The sequence below is a fragment of the Caenorhabditis remanei genome, chromosome I (genome assembly GCF_010183535.1).
Source record: "Caenorhabditis remanei strain PX506 chromosome I, whole genome shotgun sequence".
NCBI classification, from domain to species: Eukaryota; Metazoa; Nematoda; class Chromadorea; order Rhabditida; family Rhabditidae; genus Caenorhabditis; species Caenorhabditis remanei.
In genome coordinates this window covers 1,907,078-1,929,193 of record NC_071328.1, presented here as the reverse complement: position 1 = coordinate 1,929,193, position 22,116 = coordinate 1,907,078, and the positions used below count along the sequence as shown (strand labels likewise).

At 38.6% G+C, this 22,116-nt stretch overlaps 1 protein-coding gene across 1 annotated transcript; it reads left to right on the top strand.

Moving 5' to 3' along the window:
• Positions 1-10,327: 10,327 nt before the first annotated feature.
• GCK72_000258 (uncharacterized protein) lies at positions 10,328-20,299 on the top strand (the record flags this gene model as incomplete). Its single annotated transcript, XM_003091460.2, has 9 exons — positions 10,328-10,430; positions 10,481-10,633; positions 11,493-11,587; positions 11,642-11,692; positions 12,193-12,357; positions 13,444-13,769; positions 16,361-16,619; positions 18,536-18,688; positions 20,027-20,299. 9 exons carry the CDS (start codon positions 10,328-10,330, stop codon positions 20,297-20,299), a joined length of 1,578 nt encoding a protein of 525 aa, XP_003091508.2.
• Positions 20,300-22,116: the final 1,817 nt, after the last annotated feature.

The window sequence follows — 22,116 nt, the reverse complement described above, 5'->3', positions numbered from 1 at the left end:
TATCATTCCGACCTCCGACTTCCGGATAAGGAATTTTACTTCCGACTTCCGACATCCCATAACTGTGGAATTTCCGAAAAGTATATTTCGCAGAAATACTTGAAAAAATGGTCTAAAAGGAGAGAAAATTGGCTTTTCTTCATCCAAAGCTTAATTTTCCACTGATTTCCGCCAATTTTATGATCTTTTCTCTTGAAGTTTTTGAATATTTGCGAAAAAATCTAATTCCGACTTCCGACTTCCGACTTCCGGGCGTTTTTTCACTTCCGACTTCCGGATAAGAAAATTCACTTCCGACTTCCGACTTCCGGATAAGAAATTTTCACTTCCATGCAACTCTGTCCTACACTGACAATTTTGGTCGGTGTAACTTTTTTCAGTATAACTTTGACCTCAAATCGTCCCATTTCTGTGCAAAATAGTGCGAGTGTCTTAAAATGACCATAACTCTCTAAGGAGTGCTCGTACAAAAAAATGGTCAACTACAAAAATGAAGGTCTACCTTTGATCTATATGATTCATTTGAAATTTTCTGTGGCATCGAAACGCTTGGACATTTTTTCAACTAAAAACTGACAAAGTTACTAATAAATACTACAGGTTCAAGACGAATTTGTCGTACTTATTAGCTTAAATCACAAATAAATGACAAATATTAAGATAAAACACACCACACTCATGCCAAAACCACTTTTGCCACAAATTATAACCTGCACACTCAAAAACACTGATTTTGCGAACTAATCCCTTTCTTCCAGCGGTAAATGGAAGAAAATAAACTCAATAATACTAAAAAAGGTAAGTTAAAACAAAACGGAATAACGACGTCGCCAGAACCCAAACGGAAGAGAGAAATCCCTCTCGATCATGGCTAACCATACTTGTCAACGGGCTGAAACGGGCCGACACAGGCCGGCTTGTAACTCGCGTCAAACTGAGTTTTATGAGCTGAAAAATATACGAAAATGTAGATCTCGACGAGTTCTATGCCCGTGACCTACTACGGGCCGGATGGCTATTCGTTAATGTGCCGCGGGCCGGGCTAGAATGGCTTTTTTGGCCATTTGCGCGTTTTTTGGCACTTTTTCCCGGCCCGCGGCACATTAACGAATATCCATCCGGCCCGTAGTAGATCACGGGCAGAGAACTCTACATTTTGGTATATTTTTCAGCTCATAATATTCATTTTGAAGCGAGTTACGAGCCGGCCCGTGTCGGCCCGTTTCGGCCCGTTGACAAGTATGTGGCTAACCCAATCTTCACCAAAGCGCAAAGGCACCAGGTGCGCCAATCTTCTCATGTGTAGATGTGTTTGGAGTGTTAGGTGACACAGTGACAGAATATCCCGGGTTTCTAATTTTTGAAAATGAAAAAATCCCGTTTTCCCAACTCAAAATATTTATTTTTCACAAACACACAAGTAATGTCAAATGACTCAAGTAGTTTAATCCTCCGCCACCTCTGGTATATCAATAGCCACTTGTCCGTGTCTCGGCCCTCCTGGAACATCTCTAGCAGCATCCACCCCTTCTTGGACTGCAGATTCTTCCGATGAGTCCGAAATCGGAATGACTATGCAAGGCGGTCTCGACGGCTCCGTAGAAGACTCTCCAGATTCTTCAGACTCTTCAGCAGCCGGTTGACGTTGTTCTCCCCTCGCTTCCGGTGCAGACTCTTCGAGAACCTCTACATCAGTGTCCACCTCTTCTTCAGACTCGAATTCAGACACCCCTCCAGCAGCCGATTTGCGATCTCCTTCCTTCTCCTTAGCCGCTGCTTTTTTCGCTTTCTTTTTCTCCTTCTTTACTTTTTCATCTTTTTTTATTTTCTTTTTCTTCCCAGCCAATTCCTCCACTATCGGTAGTACATTAACGAATTGATCTGTGTATCTATCCATTTTTAAGTCGAATTTCTGAAAACAAAAAGATACTTTAAAAATCTTCTAAAAAAAGAAGAGCTCACCTTGATGAAACGAAGAACGACACCCAAATAGAGCCAATACGATTGTGGCACTTTCTGGATTCCGTGCCAACGCTGGTTGCGCATGAATCCCATCACTTCATGAATCGTAGTGTCCGGATGCATGAGAATCTCCTCGTACACGTATTGGAGTCCAATGAACGCGACTGTTCGTCCGACGCCAGCAGAGCAGTGAACAATGACGGGGTGCTGAATAAATATATAGTTTGAAGCGAATTAGTTTAGGGTGCAAAGCTCAATGATGCGCTGCGGCTGCGTTGCGGGAAAATTTTAAAAACTAAAAAATTGCTCTGGAAATGTATAACACACTAAAAGGAGATCCGTGCAATAAATGTCAATCACAAAAATGGAGTCATGTTTCTAATCTAAATTAACTTCTAACCTGATTGAAAGTGAGCTCATGCGACAACCATTTGCAATTTTACAGAATAAGGGAATATTTTAAGTCAAGGTCTCAATACCATCAAAATGAAACTGTAGAGATGGGCAAATCATTCTCAAAAACCTATAAATCCAAGACATCTGACACACTGAATTTTGACGGCAAAGATCAGAATTTAGGCTCAAGGCATTTCGGTGGAGCGCAGTTGTAAGAACTAGTATTTTTGATGAAATTGTCAGGAAAATGTCATAAGGTTTTTGGAAGAAATTGTGCAAATTTTTTTAATCCAGCTTATAGTCATTTCAAGTTATGGATTTTCGAAAATTTTCAAATATCCAACTTCACAAAAACTACCGTATCTCTCCGAATTCCTTGGCAAGACCAATAAAAACTATATTCAATGAATGAGCAAGTCAAGAGCTTTCACATGAGTATAATCATGACCAGGTTTGAAAATTCAGAAAATTTCAGAATTTTGGGCCCCAAGAGTTAAAAGTTTTTTTGAAAACTTTAATGTATGGCATGATATCACTCATTCGACGCGTTTTGTCATGCTGATTTTGAAAATCAATGTTGTACAGGTCTTGACACGAAATTCCGGGGGGTTACGGTAGTTTTAGTAAAAATGAAATAAACTGTAAACCCCCTTAACCACTCTTTCTCACCTCACTCTTATTGACCATCTCCATCACTTTAATTGGAGCCTCATGACCTCCGTCCGGAATATCTTGGTCTTTCCAACTATGGAAGTGATACTGAGTGACCGTTTTCGAGTCGAACTTGTTGTACTCGTCGGTCACTTCCAACACTCTCTCTATCACCTCCTCACTCTTTCCCTCAAAAGGTTTTGACGAAATGGTTTTGATCATAAATCTTCCACAACTGATACTTTCATCTTTTTCCAATAGAAAGTACCATGCACACTTGTGACCCATTTCGCCCATATTCACAAGGTTTACAAGGTATTCCGCCTTTTTGAGAAGCACCATCATCCAGAAGTCTTCACATGTGTAGTCAATTTTAGCAGATTTTTCCGTTGGGCCCTAAAAATATATCAGATTACAACTGAAGACAACTTGTGTAGCTACCTGTGTGGCAATAAACTCCGTCGCGTACTTGGCTCTCGACTTGACCGTATTCGCATGGATCGGAATGATTATCCCTTCACATTCCAACTTGACCGCAGTCTTCGGATTACAGTAAATGTCCTTATATCGATGTTTACTCGGTGGCAGATGCTTCAGGGCGTCAACCACATCCGGCTTCGCCACCGCTCTCATCAGGTCCATGATTTTTGCGTGAAGATTGTATTGATCTTTTCCGTTCACCGAATAGTTCTTGTTTATCCATGCGTCAATGTTGGCTTCCAACGCCTTGTGTAGAAGGGTGGCGTCTTCGCGAACTTTGGTTTGCATCGCCTTCAGCACTGGCAGGTCTTCGATGTAGTCGTCGTTGTTCATTTTGTTTTCCTTAATACGAGAAGATTAATTAATAAAAAGTTAAAAAAGAATCATTTGATTTTTCAAAATGTTTGGAATGGACTATGCTGGGGCATCTCTGGCGCGCTTTCTGACTTCAAAAAGACTTTGACACATTTTGGGAATAGACGAGTCGGGGGCACCTCCGCCGCCTTTTTGGCTCCGAAGGTTGATTAAAAACGTTTCAAACAGAGAATAAGGTCTTGGTGGTTGGGGCGGCTTGGGCGCGTTTCAGGGTCTCAAATGTTGTTAAAAACATACAACGAACGTTAGAAAAACGATAGTTTTCAAAGCAAATTGTCATTTTTAGATGACAGCTTTCGCCTTATTTTGTTGCGACCAATTTCTAGACGGGAGGCTTACCATAATCAGCTGTTTTCGGACCCCAGAGACAAGCCACGCCGACAAAACATTTCGTTGCACACCGTGCCACCGTCTCTTGCACATCTCCACCACAATATCCTGAAACTTCCGATGCGGATGCTTCTTGACGGCTTCGTAAATGTGTTGGAGACCAATGAACGACAGTGTACGCTCCGTTCCATCCGAACAGTGCACAACGACTGGTTTCTGGAAAGAAGAGTCATTTTAAAACCACTGGGGACGTTTCGCAACCGTACCTTACTACCCTTCACCCTAGCCATCACTGCGAGAGCTGTTTCGTGTGATTCAGGAATCTGCTCAGCGTCCCAGTTGAGAAACTGAAGATGTTCCAGTTTTCGAGCTTCCAACTTATTCCTGAAATTCGTACATAATTAGAAGCCTAATTAGCCCTTTGGTCTCCTCACTGAGTATCCTCAATCGCCAGATTCCTCTGCTTCACCGTCTTATTCAAAATCAACGACTCCGATTCCATCTTGACCGTGAATCGACCGCAGGCCAGTGGTGTCTTCGTAGTGTCTGGATAGTAGTGACAGGCCAACGCCTTCATTTCTTTATCTGTCAACAACGAGACGGCGTACTCCGTGCCCTTCGTCATGACCATCAGCCAAAAGTCTTCTCTCGTGTCGGACTCCACTCGTGTCTCCAGTTTAGCCACCTCGTGTAACGCCTTGTCGTAAATCTCACGGAGGTAGGTACGTGATATCATTGGAGCCTGGAAACAGAGACGTTTTGATGATTATACGGCAACGTTTCGCAACTAGGACATGCAGTTTTTGGTTAAAAATGGCCAACTTTGTGAGTGTGACATGGTCTCCCTTGTAGTTTCACAGCTTTGATTGTTTATGTAGTGTATAGATCACATCTAGATCTTCATTTTTTAGTTGACAAAGTTTTGATAGCTCCGCCCACTTTTGAGATATGCGCCTTTAAAGATTGAGGGTCGTGAAGAGGAGGGCGTCTAGCTACTCTGCGTGTCCTCCTCACTTCCCGCTTGCGCCTTGGAAATATGTTATTTTAAAAGGCGCATATCTTAAAAGCGTGGATAGCTATCAAAAAGTTGTCAACTACAAAAATAAAGATCTAGTTTGGTTCTATACATTGATTTTTAAAAAGTATTGAAAACTGTAGTTTAAACACCCTTACGTAGTCTCAAACTTTGACTTCTTTTTCATACTTTTCTAAAAATTGACAAACTTTGAAAGCTTGCAACTCATTTCTTTGCAATAGCATAAGTGTAAATCTAAATTGATTGTATAGATCAAGTCTAGATCTACATTTTTTTAGTTGATACTTTTTAGATAGCTACGCCCCCTTTTTAGATATGCGCCTTTAACGTGAAGCAGGGAGGCGCTCTCTTCTTTTCGCACACTCTCTTGCCTCTAATCTTTAAAGGCGCATATCTCGAAAGTGGGCGGAGCAATCAAAAAGTTGTCAACTACAAAAATGAAGATCTAGACTTGATCTATACATTCCATAAACAATCAAAGCTGTGAGACAATCAGTGAGAGCACGTCATACCCACAAAGTTGACTATTTTCAACTAAAAACTACAAGTGTCGCTTGAAGATTACGATTTGGGTGGTCAAAACGTTTTGATTGCAAAATGTCTTACCTGAGTTCCAACAAACTGGACTACTTCTTGATCATTAGAACCGAATTGACTCGCATGTATGTAACGGCCCTTGTCGAGTACGTGCATAGTCTTCGGATTACACAAAATATCGGGATTCCTGGAATATTTTCGTTTAAAATTTAAAGTTTTCAAAGATTCCAACTCACCGATGCTTATTGTTCGGAAGCAATTGATTCGCTTCATAACCCTCATAAGTCGGTATGACCCCAATGTTGACCGCACTGATTACTGTATTGTGCATTTGGAATGCGTGTGTCGTGCCCCGCAGCTTGTGCTCATCGACCCAACTCATAATCGTCTTCTTCCAATCATTTGCTTGCTCTTTTTCCCGTTTATGTTTAAGAAAAAAGAAGACACCTGCTGCCACGATGGCAATGAGTGTTACGACACCTGCACCGCCACCAATGAAATACCAGCTGAAAATAATTCTATCAGACTCGAAATTCTAATAGACTTACTTACATAGGAGTAGAACCACTCTCCTCCTTATTAGACGATTGCTGCTGCTGCTGATTTGTATTGTGAGGGACTGCGAGAAACTTGGATAGGAAGTCATGAAGAGCTTGGAATGCCGGTGGAGCACTTTTGTATTGAGCAGAGTGGCTTGCGAAACCAAGATCCAGATTGGCCAACTGTTCCAGGGTCTTCCGGCAATCCTCCATAACTGGTTTGTCTTTCGGATCAGCAGTCAGTATCAAAGTCTGTAACGCTTTCAACTTCTCCTTTGCATTCATCGATACAGTAGTCAAGAGAGCCAGATTTGCCAATGATCTACCGTAATCACCGAGTGTCGTGGCATTTGAGACGTTCAGTTTGGAGTCAAACGACTGGATGCCAGCAAGAGTCTTCTCCAACTGATCCATATCCTTCTTGTGGTTACCCCACTGCTTCATTATCACTGATCTGTCAGCTGGGATAGACACCTTCTGAATCTCCACTTGAACCAATGCATCGATGGACTTGAGTTGACTGAGTTGAGATTCCAAATCACTCAATTTGGCTGCACTTTGAAGAGACAAGACAGATCGACCAATCACTACAGCCTTGTTAGAGGCATCCGGCAACTTATTGAGCTCCATGGCGGCTTCTTTGGCATCCTTCTTCATCTTCTCTTGAATCGAGGCGACTCCTGACAGACCACTGGCGGCTTCGGCAACTGAGGTTACAGCTGACTCCACCTTTGCAACCTTTTGCAGATTCACAGTTCTCAGACTACGAAGTGCTTTGATCCCCTGTGAAGCTTTCGTTGAATCCACTGCTAACTTGCTGAGGCAACCGTAAAACGCCACTTCGCTATCAATTTGCTTGAATTTGATGTTGTCCTTATTGTTGAAGATGTATTCGGCGATGTCCTTCAAACCTGTCACAGGGATCCCGGAGAATGTCTGCTTGACTCGATTCATTACTCCTTTCATATCCACCAGTGTGTTGTGCTTTTCTAATTTCTGAAAGTACACCATAAACAACGTATTTCGATTTTTTTCAGACTCACTTTAACAGCTTCCTTGACCTCTGCTTCTGGACTACTGTTCTTGCCAAGATCTTTGAAACCAAGTGACGCAATCAATTGGTCCATCTCTGTTCTCACTGCTGCCAAATCGAAATCAGCCAGTGTCAACTTTGCAGAGTCATACACACTTCCCAGGAATTTAATATTTTCAGTGAGGGTCTTGCTATTTTGATAAAAGTTTGTACCAATCGGCAGCACAGTACATCCTTTGAGGTTGTCAAACAGTGTTGAGACAGACTTGGCTGATTCCGGTGTCAAACTGGATAGCTCTTTTTGAATTTGTGCAAAATTTGAGAGAGCATCACGAACATCATCCGTCGAGATTGGCTTCAATTTCTCATCCACTATACTCAATGTCTTCTGGAAATTGAACAGAGGTTCCAAGCCAGCAGCCAGATCATTCTGATTTGATCCCTGGACATTGACCATCTTCGCAATCCATGGATCAGCAACATCCTTTGCCAGTTGGTTGGCCTCATTTACACCTAGAAAAGAGAAAATTATTTTCAAAAGTTATATCATCTAATTCATACCTCCTGGGAATCCGATGGTATTCTTTCGATTAGTCAATCCAGGAGACGATCTCGATTCCGCCAACTTGTGCATATTCGAAAACTCTTTATCAGCAGCTCGAGATTTTGTAGCAAGTGAAAGGACGTCTTTGACACTCTTCGATATAGTCTGTTTGCTCTCGTCCGTCATTATCAAAGAAAATGTCAAGCGGAGGTCAGTCAAACCAATTAGTCGTTCAAGTGGCTCGGAAATTGTGGGCCCCTTTTGCAGTAGTGGATACTTAGTGAAATCCTCTATATCTTTCTTGAATTTCTCAATAGCCAATAATAAATCATTGAAGTTAGAGGCGAAAGTCGCGAAAGCATTATAAGTTTGAACATACAATCCGCTCTCGATCCACGATTTCAGTTTGCTCACAACAATAGCATTAAGTTTCGTTTCGGCTTCCGGGATCAAGAGAGTAGGTGCTGCCAAAGTCCCGGAATCGAAATCGTTCTTGAACTTTTCTACTTCAGCAAAATAGTTATCAATTTCAGGGAGAGTCTCCGCATTTTCGAGGCCACCACTTTTTGAGATTATATAATCCCACTTCAACGCCAGATCTTCCAAGTCAGTAACAGAGGAATCGATGGTGGGTTGGGGTTTCTTCAGTTGACCAGTAACAGCAACAATACTATCCTTTTTGAAGTTAGCAATAGTCGAGATAGGTATCGATCCAAAGTTCAGAAGTTCCGCTGCGACATCACTTGGTGTCATCTTTCCATTCATCAGCCCATTCTGGAGAGCGATTCCATTGGCAAGATGAGCAACGATGGTGGTGTGTTTCAGGTAGTCGGCGAGATTGTCGTTGGCTGGAATTGAATTAAGGATTATGGACCCCGAAGCTTTCAACTTACCATTTCTGGCAGATCGTATGTGTTGGAAGTGCTGGGAGAATGGAGAGTCAAGATCGGAGTTGACGAAAGCAGAAGATTCAATTGAGTTAGAGTCAGAATGGGAGTAATCGTGTTGAGCAGGAGCAAGGGGAGACGTGAAGTCTGAAAAAATGGGATGAGTGATATGAAAACTTTGAGCTAATCGTTACTATTTGAAGCCTTGGGATATGGAAGAGAATGGGAGTTAGAAGTCGGAGATGGAGGTAGATCAGAATAGTCACTCTGACTAGAAGTGTAGCTGGATGGATCTGAAAACAGGAGAAGTTGGTTGGAATGTCAGTCAGATTTTGGGTCATTGGGTCCCCGGAGGGCAGCTAGAAGGACCGCACAGTGCAAAAGTTTCTAGCTAATCAAATTTCAAGTTTTGATACATCCTGGCGTTTTTGTACAGAATTTGCGCCGAACCATGAATTCCACCTTAATCAGGGTTCAGAGGATTTCCGCCTTCCGCCTTCCGCCATTTCAAAAACAACATTCCGCTCAACTCTGACCCAGATGGAGCCCAAGCTTCTGGCTTGTTAGAATTCATGACTCGGCGACGCGTTACCGTAACCCACGCTACTGTGACCGAAAACACAGTACCGTAGGGGTAAGACTACCAAAGGACAAGGTATTAGCAAGACATGCTTCTTACAACCGCGCTCTATCGAAACCGAAGAAAATTAGGTGCGAAATTGAGAGACTTATACAAAAAAAGACATTTTTCAAGGGATTTTCGGTGGAGCTCAGTTGTAAGAACTGTGCCACGCTATTAACTGTCACTTTCAGGTCCCCTGTCACCCTATGGCTCTTACCGATTCCAGGGGATATCGAATCCTTGTAATACTTTTGGTCGTTGAGACCGAGGCGGTCATTGGCAAGAGAGCCTGAAACCAATAACATCATTACCTTCATTCATTCTCCCTTTATGAACTCACCTTGTATGAGACACAGAACTACTAGAGCTATGGTCGTTTTCATCTTCTCACGGCTTTTATTTGTTTTTATGATTTGCTTTAGACAAAGCATAATCATACGACGACAGAATATCTGTAATAGGGGTACTTGAGGAATTCCCTAGCTTTTATGTGGAGGAAATCAGGGTTAGTGGGGCGTGGGGTCAGTGGAATCTTTTTTACTTTTCTTTTTAAACTGATTCACGTGGAAATTGGAGGTTTTTGGGGGAATTTTTTAAAGAAAAATAAGATATTTGTATTGTTTTAGGGGCGGAGCTTCGTTGCAACTCTTTTCCGAGACTGTGAGACCATAAAATTCCAATATTTAACCAGTTTTTTGATTTTCCGCCAGAAAAGTATATTATGGATTACTGTAGATTTTGAAGTTGTGCATTATTGCGTCGCGGTGTTTGCAGATGACGGAATTTTGAAAATTATCATTTTAGTCGATTTTTCATGGTTTTTGGTCAAAAAACTTCGATAAAACCTGTTTTTCGGGTTAAAAATCAATTTTAAACTCATTTTTCGCACTTCTAAACCGTCAAAACCACTATTTAACCCACTTTTTGCTTCCAGAATGTCATCGGAACGCACATGGCACTATTTCCCACCACAGACACCGCCATTGATCGAAGCTGTGGATGGATTTGAAGAGAATTTGCTTGAATTCTTTGCAGGAAGTAAAAATCGATACTTTAGAGCAAAAATTAAGCGAAATTTTTAATTTTAGGGACATTAATCAGTCAGCGGGCACCGGATGACGAGCAACGAGCGACGCATGATGAGAAATATGCGAAGGAAGTGGAATATGATGCAAAAGACACTGCGAAGGGAAAACCAGTCTATAAAAAATATCGACAAGACCGGATTAATTGCAGAACTCGTGAGAAATCTGAAAATTTTTCAAAAAATTGAGATTTTTTGACTGAAAAACCCTGAAAATCTGGAATGTTCTAACCATTTTATTTGAAAAATTGGATTAAATGCCGATCGAGTGAGAAAATACGGAAAATTTAATGAAATTTGCTGAAAATCGTGATAAAACTTCCGAAAATTTTGGAAAAATTGAGATTTTTTGACTGGAAATCATTGAAATCTGCTGAAAATGTGATTTTCTGGTTGAAACATGCATAAAAATTGTGATTTTCCACAAAATTCATCAAGAAATTCCAAATTTCAATAAAAAATCTGGAATTCGCTATAAATTGCGATTTTGACGCCTTTATTGTGAAAATTGGTTGGGAAGCTCTTGAAATTGTGCTGAAAACGTAAAACAACATGATTTTGACCTATTTTTGCATAAAAATTCAGTAAATTTTCTCCCCAAGGAAGTATTTCGAACCAGAACAGCAATTTCAGCTGAAAAACCTGAAAATATCCGTTGTTTTCAGTCAAAATTATCTAAAAATCTGGAATTGTCTATCCAATTTATTTGAAAACCCGGATTAAATGCCGATCGAGTGAGGAAATACGGAAAATTTTGGAAAATTTTAGATTTTTTGACTGGAAATCATTGAAATCTGCTGAAAATTGTGATTTTCATGATTTTCTTGCCAAAATCTATTCAAATATTATGTTTTTTCACCGAAAATCGTTAAAAAGTAGCAAATTTCAGTGAAAAATCTGAAATTTTCTGAAAATTCCGATTTTGACTCATTTCGTACCGAAAATTGTCTCAAAACTCTTTTGAAAAGTTCTGAAAATGTATTTTAACATGATTTTTTGCATAAAAAATTTTCCAGAATGCGACGCTCAATACATCAATAATCTGCACACGTACTATGGGAATGGCAGTAAATTGAAACCGACACCCAAGCATTATGCTGTCGATTTAGTGGTGAATATTTGAATGAAAATTCTGGTTTTTCTATGCTAAAATTTGAATTTTCAGTGCGGAAACAGTGTCGACACCGATGCCACAGCGAAATTGAAGAATTTAGAGGTAAAAATGGATGAAAATAGTCAGAAATCACTGAAAATCGGCTGAAAATTGATCGGAAACCGCCAAAAATCACTGAATATGGTCAAAAATCTTCAAAAAACAGAGAAAATTTGCTTAAAAGTGGCTAAAAGTAACTCTAAATCTCAATTTTACTGTAAAATTACCGGAATTTTCAGGAATTTCGTCAAATCACTCAAATCTTGTTCAAAAAATTAATTTAAATCAGTCTAAACTTCAGGAAAATGACCGAAAATAACTCAAAATCAGTAAAAATTGCAAAAAATTGGTGAAAAAAACCGTAAAAACACCAAAAAACACTCCAAATTCGTAAATTTCACTCAAATTTCGGTGATTTCAGAAAATATTATAGTACGTATTGATCAATTTCAGTTAATTTCAGCTCATTTCAGACCAACTTTACTTTTGGCTCATTTTCAAGTCGATTTTCACCAATTTCCACCGATTTTTCGACCAAAACCACTCGAAATTCCTCATTTCAGGTGCTTCGAAACTCGAAATCAGTGTCAGATTGGGTGAAGGATCACCGGAAAACGGGCGATATGTATACAATGAGACGTCGATGTTTCTCGTGTCCCGATCTGGAATTTTATATCGAACCGCCCACAAATATCACAAATCCAAGTAACAGATGGCATAAAGATCCGGTAAGAAAGAGAAGATTTGATTTCAATTGAATTTTTATAAGGATTGAGAAAAAAGATGTCTATTAGCACGGCACCCTTCTTACAACAGCGCTCTACCGAAACCGCGAGAAAATAGTGTGCGAAATTGAGAGACTCAGAGAAAACGAGACATTTTTAAGGAGGTTCCAGTGGGGCGCAGTTTTAAGAACCGTGATGAGAGTTTGTACTGACTGAAGTTCTTTTCGAGAAAAAATCCGACTTCCACGGCTGCCGACCTATTAGCAGCCCACGCGTTTTTACAACTGCGCCCCACCGCAAACGAGAGAGTATCAGCAAGAGAGACGCAGAGTTTTTTCTGGCGCGAAACAGATTTTCACTATTTTTGATCTATTTTTGCATAATATTCTTTCGGAAATTGGCTTTTAATTGAAACTTGTGAAAATAGATCAAAAATGGTGAAAATCTGTGTCAGCGCGAGAAAAAAACTCTGCGTCTCTCTTGTCGATACTCTCTCGTTTGCGGTGGGGCGCAGTTGTAACGAATTTGCTCTGCTAATATTTCTTTGTTGCTTTTCAATATAATTTTACTTGTCGTGAATTTGGGGATTTTGAACTGAAATCCTGAAAAATTGAAAATTGTGTTTTTAACATATTAGCTCGGCACAGTTCTTACAACTGCGCTCCATCGAAACGCCCTGAAAAAATGCATAGTTTTCAAGGCCCGGCCAAATTGGCGCGAAAAATTTTTCAAATTTTTTGAAATTTTTTTTGAATTTTTTCGCAAAAAAGTCAAATATTCGACTACCATTCAGAATTAGAAGAAATTCTGAAAAATAGTCGAAAATTGTCACATTTCCGATGAAAAATTGAAAAAATTCGAAAAAATTGGAAAAAAAGGGTCATTTTTTGAAGCCGGGCCTTCGGGCCGGGCCGGGCCTTGACAACTATGAAAAATGTCTCTTTTTCTCTGCGTCTCTCAATTTCGCACACTATTTTCTCGCGGTTTCGGTAGAGCGCGGTTGTAAGAAGCGTGTCGTGCTAGTAAAAAATGCTAATAATATTGATTTTTCAGTATTTTCTGTTAAAAATTCCCTAATTTTCATTGCAGTTCGCTGGTATCTACAACCTGGACACCGACTACAAACTGCCTCTGACGGATTCTCATTATCTGCGTAAAGACGTGTCAAACACGGCGAATTATCTGATTTCTCGAGTGAACGCCTTCAATCACAACGCTGGATTCTTGGAGATTCAGAGGGTTTTATTCAGTACGGAGAAGATGTGCGCTTACGTGATTCCCGCTAGATTTGATCTACAATTATATTTGAGAGAATTCTCAGAATACTTTATGAAATGGTTCAATCGATTGAGTCCCGCGATGCAGAACACGTTTGGAACGGATCTTGAGGAGAAGAAGAAATTCCCGAATTCCAGGTGCTTTTTGACTGAAAATCCCATATTTTCAGAGTAATTTCCCAGATTTTTTGACTGAAAATCTCATATTTTCAGCCATTTCTAGATTTTCAGAGTGGTTTTGAGTGGTTCTTCTGTTTTCTACAGATGTTTAAACTGAAATTCTCTTTTTCAGCCATTTTTAGAGGTTTTTGGCTGAAAATGCCATATTTTCAGACATTTCTAGAGTTTTTTTGCCCATTTTCGAACAGAAATCGGGACTTTCGATCATATTCGCCCATTTTTTGAAGCTCTTAAGCATTTATCATCGATTTTGAGAAATTTTCCAGTTTTTTGAGCGATTCGGAGCACTAATCAATGGGATTTTGTCTAAAAATTCGAGTTTTTAGCGAAATTTTCAGCAAAAAAAGTTCTCAGATTTTTGTCTGAAAATCCGACATTTTCAGCCATTTCTAGATTTTCAGAGTGGTTTTTTCTAGTTTTTTCAGATTTTTTGACTGAAAATCTCACATTTTCAGTGATATTTTGAATTTTTCGTGTAGAATTTCAGTGTTTTCTTTAATTGAACAATTTAAAAAATTAATGTTTAAAAATTTTGATTTTTGTCTGAAAATCTGAAAATCCCATCTTTTCAGCAATTTCTGAAGTTTTCTGCTTTTCCAGGTGCTTTTTGGCCGAAAATCCCATGGCCTAGAAACCCAAAATTGGAAAAACTAGTCCCTGGTTCTGAAAATTAGTTTTTTTTGGAAATTTAATGTCTTAAAACAGCTAAAAATAGCTAAAAACCGTAGAAATCCGAAAATTGCTTTGGTGGCCTAAAAACACAATTTTTGGAAAACTAGTCCCCGTCCTCAAAATGTGGGCTTTCAGCCATTTCTAGAACTTTTTGTCCATTCAGAGTGATTTTTTTCAGTTTTCTACAGATTTTTCGACTGAAAATCTCACATTTTCAGTGATTTTATGAGTTTTTCGTGTAAAATTTAAGTTTTTCTTTCAAATTCAAGAATTTTCATCATTTTCACCCCTTTTAAACATTTTTTGTCGATTTTTAATGTTTTCAGAACAATTTGAGCAATCGCGCCCCACTGGACGCCAAAAGTTTGGCGCGAAATTTCAAAAGTCGCAGAATTGGCTCAATTGCTAAAAGCTACGTATCGAACGTCGATGATGACGCAGCGAAATTTTGAAAATTTAAATTCACGGCGTCTACCGCGCCCCACTAGACTAGGTGGCATCTGCGCTCCAGTAAAATGTTCGTAAAATTAGCGCGAAATTCAAAAATTTATCCAACAAAAAAAATTGTGCTGAAAATTTGTATTTTTCCTTTTTTAATGAAAATATTTTTTGTTCATTTGAAAATATCACGCTTCTTACAACCGCGGTCCACCGAAATCCCCTTGAAAAATGTCTCTTTTTCTCTGCGTCTCTCAATTTCGCACACTATTTTCTCGAGGTTACGGTAGAGCGCGGTTGTAAGAAGCGTGTCGTGCTAATAGCAAGAAAAATGGAAAATTTTCAAATTCGCTCTATTAAAACCGTATTTTAGTGAAAAATTGCCTATTTTCACTCAAAAAATGCTTTGAAGTGAGGAAAAACACTGAAAATTCAACGATTTTCAGTGATTTTAAACATTTTTTCAATAAAAATATTAAATTTTTCCAAAATCCAATAATTCCATCATTCCAGACAACCAACCAGACCATACTGGTGGAAAGTGAATGTAATCCTGCTCGGCACAGCTCGACGCAGTTCGTTACAACTGCGCTCCACCGAAATCCGCTAGAAAAATGTCTCTTTTTCTCTGCGTCTCTCAATTTCGCACACTATTTTCTGCGATTTCGGTAGAGCGCGGTTGTAAGAAGCGTGCACGATAATTCAATCGTAACCTATGCAAACGCGCTTTGTTGAGACTACATTTTGGTAATATTATTTGACGCCTAAATTGCAATTTTTTTATATTTTTTGTTTTTTCAAAAAAATAGCCTTTCTCGATTATATTTCTCCTTAAAACCATTTCTTGACAAAGTTTTTCAGTTTAAACAAAAAAATTTAGGTAAGCGATTTTTCTCAAAAGAGCGCGTTTGCATAGGTTCACTTTGAATTACCGTGAGCGTGTGTCGTGCTAATAGCAAGAAAAATGGAAAATTTTCAAATTCGCTCTATTAAAATCGAATTTTAGTGAAAAATTGCCTATTTTCACTCAAAAAATGCTTTAAAATGATTAAAAACACTGAAAATTAAACGATTTTCAGTGATTTTAAACATTTTTTTCAATAAAAATATTAAATTTTTCCAAAATCCATTAATTCCATCATTCCAGACAACCAACCAGATCATACTGGTGGAAAGTGAATGTAATCCTGCTCGTCACAGCTCGGCACAGTTACTACAACTGCGCTCCACCGAAATCCGCTAGAAAAATGTCTCTTTTTCTCTGCGTCTCTCAATTTCGCACACTATTTTCTGCGATTTCGGTAGAGCGCGGTTGTAAGAAGCGTGTCGTGCTAATAGCAAGAAAAATGGAAAATTTTCAATTTCGCTCTATTAAAATCGAATTTTGGAGAGAATTTTCAGCGATTTTAAGCACTTTTTCCAAAATTCTCCCATTCCAGACAACCAACAAAGTCATACTGGTGGAAAGTGAATGTAATCCTTTGCCTCGACGAATTCCAGCACGAAGGAACTCAATTCCGACGGGCTCGTCACGTGTGTGACGTGCGTTGGTCCGCGCCGCCGAAAGACGTTTTCATGGAGATTGACACGGGAGAATTGCGGATTGTCGAGACGAGTCCACTGACCGTTCGACGGATGCCCCACGAGTTTGCACACTTTTGCACACCAATTTTGGAGTGTCGGTTTGAGGGGGCTAAGGTAAAAAATATTAGGGAAAAATTCAAGGTTCAGCAGGGATGTGCCTATGGAGGCGCTTTGGGCGCTGAAAGATTTCAAAGTGGGCGAAAATGCGACGAGAGAGAGTGTGTGAAATCGAGAGAGTGTGTCTGCGTCTCTCCATTTCGCACACTCTTTCTCGTCGCATTTTCAAATTCCGGCTGAAAATGCGAGGCGCTCAACGCCACCCGGGCACATACCTGAGGTTCAGCAAAAAATTTCAGCAAAAATCAGATATTTAACTCAAATTTTGCAGTTTTGACACTAAAAGTCGACATTTTTGCTTAAAAATCTCATAAAAATGCAAATTTTCTGCTAAAAAATGTGCAGAAATCGTGTATATATCGCTCTGAAAGCCGGTTTTCAGCAAAAATCTAGTATTTTTGCTAAAAATCACTCGAAAAGTGACGAAAACCCCTCTGAATCCGACAATTTTTTCGACAAAATGACGATTTTCAGCTTAAAAATGTCACAAAAAGATGAAAATTTCGCTCAAAATCAACCAGATGCCGTTAGTTCTCTTTGAGTCAGAAAGTCGATTCCTAATTTGAAAAATATCACGAAAAGCTTAATATTTCTGCACAAAATCTTCCAAAACGGCTCAATTTCCAGTTTCGAGCACTGAATTTCAGCTTAAAACCGTCAAAAAGTCGATTTCCAGTGTAAAAATATCACAAAAATGACCAAAAAAAACCTCTGAATCCAAATTTTTTTTTTAAAAACCGATTTTCAGCAGAAAAATGTCATAGAATTCAAGTTTGGCCAAAAATTTTCAAAAAAATCCCCCCAAATAATGGAACTCCACAATAGTAGCAATAGAGCGCGATTGCATTTATGGAAAATTCAAAAATGTCAAAAATTGAAATCTGAGCGCATTTTCAGTACTCAGAATTCGGTTTTTTTTTAGCATTGGAGCGTATTTGCGCAAATTTTAAAGAATTTCTTAATATTCTCAATAGAGCGCACTTTAGCGGTGTAATTTCGCGTGCTGAAACGCAAGTACGGCAGAGAATTGTGGGCGGAGCTTAAATTGCAAGCGGCACGGTTCGAATTCTAGCTGATATTTTAATGAAATTCAATATCGCTCATCTCCGCCCACAATTCCCTGCCGCATTTCAGACCGCGAATTTTCAAAGTGTTATGTATTGCTAGTGCGCTCTATTGAGAATTTTAAAAAAGTGTTTGAAATTTTCGAAAAAAAAAGCCGATTTTCAGCAGAAAAATGTCATAGAATTCTGAAAATTTCACTCAAAATCCCTTCACTGTTAAAGAAATAAAGTTTTGCCCGAAAATTTTCAAAAAAAACCGAAAATAATGGAATTCCACAATAGTAGCAATAGAGCGCGGTTGCATTTATGGAAAATTCAAAAATTCAGTTATTTTAGCATTGGAGCGCATTTGCGATTTTCAGTAAAAAGCGGGGTTGCGACGTAAATCTACAAAGGAACAGTGTCGATTTACGCCCGTAAGTTTGCACAAGATTGCTGTATCATCCGTTTTTCCAATAGAATAACGATTTACGCTTCAATTTTTACAAAAACTCGTTTTTGGTGTAGATTTACGCTCGTAAATCCACCCTAACCTTCATTTTTCCAGAAAAATTGATTTAAGTGTGGATTTACGAGCGTAATTCCTTATTCTGTTGAAAAAACGAATGATACAGTAATCCTGTGCGAATTTACGGGCGTAAATCGACACCAAGAGCTGTTCCTGTGTAGATTTACGTCGCAACACCACATCTAACTGAAAATCGCAAATGCGCTCCAATGCTAAAATAACTGAATTTTTGAATTTTCCATAAATGCAACCGCGCTCTATTGCTACTATTGTGGAATTCCATTATTTTTGGGTTTTTTTTTGAAAATTTTCGGCCGTCCAAACTCTCCCCCTAATTCCAGACACACGACGAGGTGACCGCCCGAATCGAGGAGATCCGTCGTACGGGTCGTGCCTATATTGGCCGTTTCGACCGTGGAGATCGCGTCGAACGACAGAATTCACACTACGAGGGAATGAATCGACGGGCGTGGTGTGATATTGAGACGGCTGTGGTAAGGAAATGACTAGAAATGCGTCTGAAAACTGTCAAAAACGGTCTAAAAGAGCCTAAAAACGGTCAAAAGTTGTCTAAAAACGGCCTAAAATCGACTAGAAGCTGTCAAAAACTACCTAAAAACGACTAAAAACGATCTAAAACAGCCTAAAACTAGCTAGAAACGACCTAAAACGGCCTAAACCAGTCTAAAATCAGCTAGAAACGGTCAAAAACGGCCTAAAATCGACTACAAACTGTCTAAAACGGTCAAAAACAGCCTAAAATCGACTAGAAACGGTCAAAAACGGCCTAAAACCGGCCTAAAATCAACAGGCAACACGCCGGTGAGAGGGTTCATAGGGGGCGTCGAGTGGGTGGACAAGTGTGTGGCCGCGTGGCGCAATGGATAACGCGTCTGCCTACGGAGCAGAAGATTGTAGGTTCGAATCCTGCCGTGGTCGAAACTTTTTTTAGTTTTTTGCCATTGTTTTTCATAATGAAAATAGTATTTTTCATTAAAAACTGTTTATTTTTGTGACATTTATAGTCAAAATTGAGCATTTTTAACCAAAATTCCGAATTTTCGAGTGTTTCCAGTGGAAATTCGTAGCTTTATGGCTGTTTTCGGTGTGACAATGACAAAATTTATCAATTTTTTTGAACGATTTTCAATTTTTCTACTCCAAATCACCATTTTTGCGCATTTTCAAACCAAAATTCACTTTTTTTTTCGATTTCTGATTAAAATCAATTATTTGCTTCCCTTGAAACCCTATTTTTGCAAAAAATTACGAATTTCTGATTTAACACGGCTAAAAACTGATTTTCGATCAGAAAATTGGGATTTTCAAGCCAACAATTTGTATTTTCAGCTATTTTCGGTGTTTTTTCTATCAAAATCAATTATTTTTTCCAGTCGCTCCTCCTGAAGTCCATGTGCATTTCCAGAACAAATTTTACGATTTTTAGTCGATTTTCGATAAAAATTCATATATTTTTTGGGCAAATATATTTTTTTTTGTATTTTTCTGTTTTTCGCCCAAAAACTGATCAAAAAAACTGAAAAAAAAAGGGTTGTTCTTATTAAACCCCATTCTTTTTTCCAGCTGCTCCCACTGGTCTTTTTTTACCATTTTCAGATCAAATTTCACGATTTTTAATAAAAATTTATAATTTTTGACCAAAAAAGCTGAAAAAGTAGTGTTTTTTTCCATAAAAATCCTTTAATTTTTCCATGAAAACGATTAAAAGTTATGATCTTTGACCGGAAAATTCGGATTTTTCAGTCAAAAATTAGTGTTTTTAGCTATTTTCAGTGTTTTTTCCTATCCAAATTCTCTAATTTTTCTTCCAGCTGCTGCCACTGAAGCCGTATCCATCACCACTGCTCACCTCTCTCTTCTGCCCGGAAAAAGACTGTATGGGACTGTGTTGCACTGAGAAATATCTGGAAAAGTCTGAAATCTCTCCAACGACAGTCAACATTCCATCTCCATGGGTGGCCGATAAGAAGGAGAAACACTTCTTCGTCGATCGATCCTCACCGAGCAAATTCTTCAAACATCCGGCTGCAACGAACAACAAAAGATTCCTGCATCCAGCCAACGTTTCATCGTTTTTTAAATAGTTTTTAAACATTTTTCGCTCATTTTTTGTAAAAATTGTTCTTTTTTCTTGAAAAAAGAAAGAAATTCTTATATTGTATAACTTTTCACTGTTTATTTCGGTTGGAAATCGACTTTGAAAATGTGGTAAAAATGTCAAAAATGCGGTTTTTAGGAGGTCGCTGGCGTGCCTTTGACGCGCTTATCGAAATTGCTTTATTTTGAGTTAGAAATGCCGGCCTTTCTGCTAAAACTCGTTAAAAATAGAGTTTTAGAGATGAAAATGTCAGAAAAACCCAAAAAAATTGTTTAAAAATGCGGTTTTTAACGGAAACTGGCGTGCCTTTGGCGCGTTTCGGAATCGAAAAAATGTAAGTTTTTCATTGAAATTACACTGAAAATGACGGTTTTCGTCAAAATTTCCGGTTATTTCAGATTTAACCAAAATTTTGACGAAAACCATCATTTTTAGTATATTTTCAATGAAAAATTCACAGTTTTTCGATTCCGAGTTAGAAAAGCGCCAAAGACACGCCAGCGACTTCCCAAAATCCACATTTTTGACATTTTTAGCACATTTTCAGTTCAAAAAATCGATTTTCAACCAGTTTTTCGACAAAAAACCACGGTCTCCTACGCGTAAAAAATTCTAAATAAATTTCCACATCATCTGACCTTTCACGCTGAGTATTGTCCTTGGCTATTTTTGAGAAAAAAGTAGGGCAATTGTTTAGAACGCTCTAGCTTCAAGGAAAAGTATCAACTTGGCAGGAAGTTTTCAAAACGAATAGAGAAAAAAAATCCCTACATTTTGATATGCAATAGTAATATGAACTTAGGCTTTGGAAGCCAGTGAACGAGAAACAGAAAAACTGGGAAACTTGACCGAATTTGAGAAATGTAATCGACTAATTGTTGTTCATGCGCTATAATTTTGTTGAACAAGTTGTTAGTGATCGTTCAGCTCTGAAAAACCGGCCGGAAATCTTTTTATGTTCCTATACACTCCGTTCTCAACCAATATTCAGTCAGCTGAGATACCGTATACCTAATTACGACATTTGATGAAAAACTGTTTCCATGGGGTTGTAGAAATTTTTGATCTGATCATTATTCAAGTGGAATGAATCTTCCTGGAGCAAAACCAAAAAAGCAGATCCCAATTTTTGATGCCAGTTCAAAATGGCAAATTTTCTGCACATTTTCCGATTTTTCTCAAGAATTAGGTCAAACTTCAAAAATGTGGCATCTTGCAAAGTTTCTAAATTTTATTCTGATTCGAATGAGCCGTTAATCAAGAATTTTCATTGGAAAATAAAAAAGTTGATCTAGTTTTAAGAAGTTCCTTCGACTGAGTAGTAGTTCTTATATATGCATCTACTTTTTTATTTTTCAACGAAAATTCTCGATTTAGGGCTCATTCGAATCAGAATGAAATTTAGAAACTTCGCATGGGGCCAGTTTTTTGATATTTTACTTTGTTTTCAAGATATTTGCCAAAAAGTACGAAAAAATCGTATTTTTGTACTGAAATCGAATTTTTGAATCAACTTCTTCAGTTTTTTCCTAAAATCAAAATTTCAAGGTGCAAACTGATTAATTTCAGATTCTCTAAAAACTCATGGCAAGCGATTTTTGAAATACATCGTAATTAGGTCATCGGCAGTAGAAAATCATCATATTATCTACTGAATTCCTAATTTTTTCATCCATCTGATGTTTTTCTGAACGGTTTCGGTTTACAAACTGCTTACGGAAGCCTTCATTAACAGTCTTCTATCCAATTTTGAACGAAAAGTAGACTACATCTCCGAAAATGGGTCAAAACACTCCATTCGAT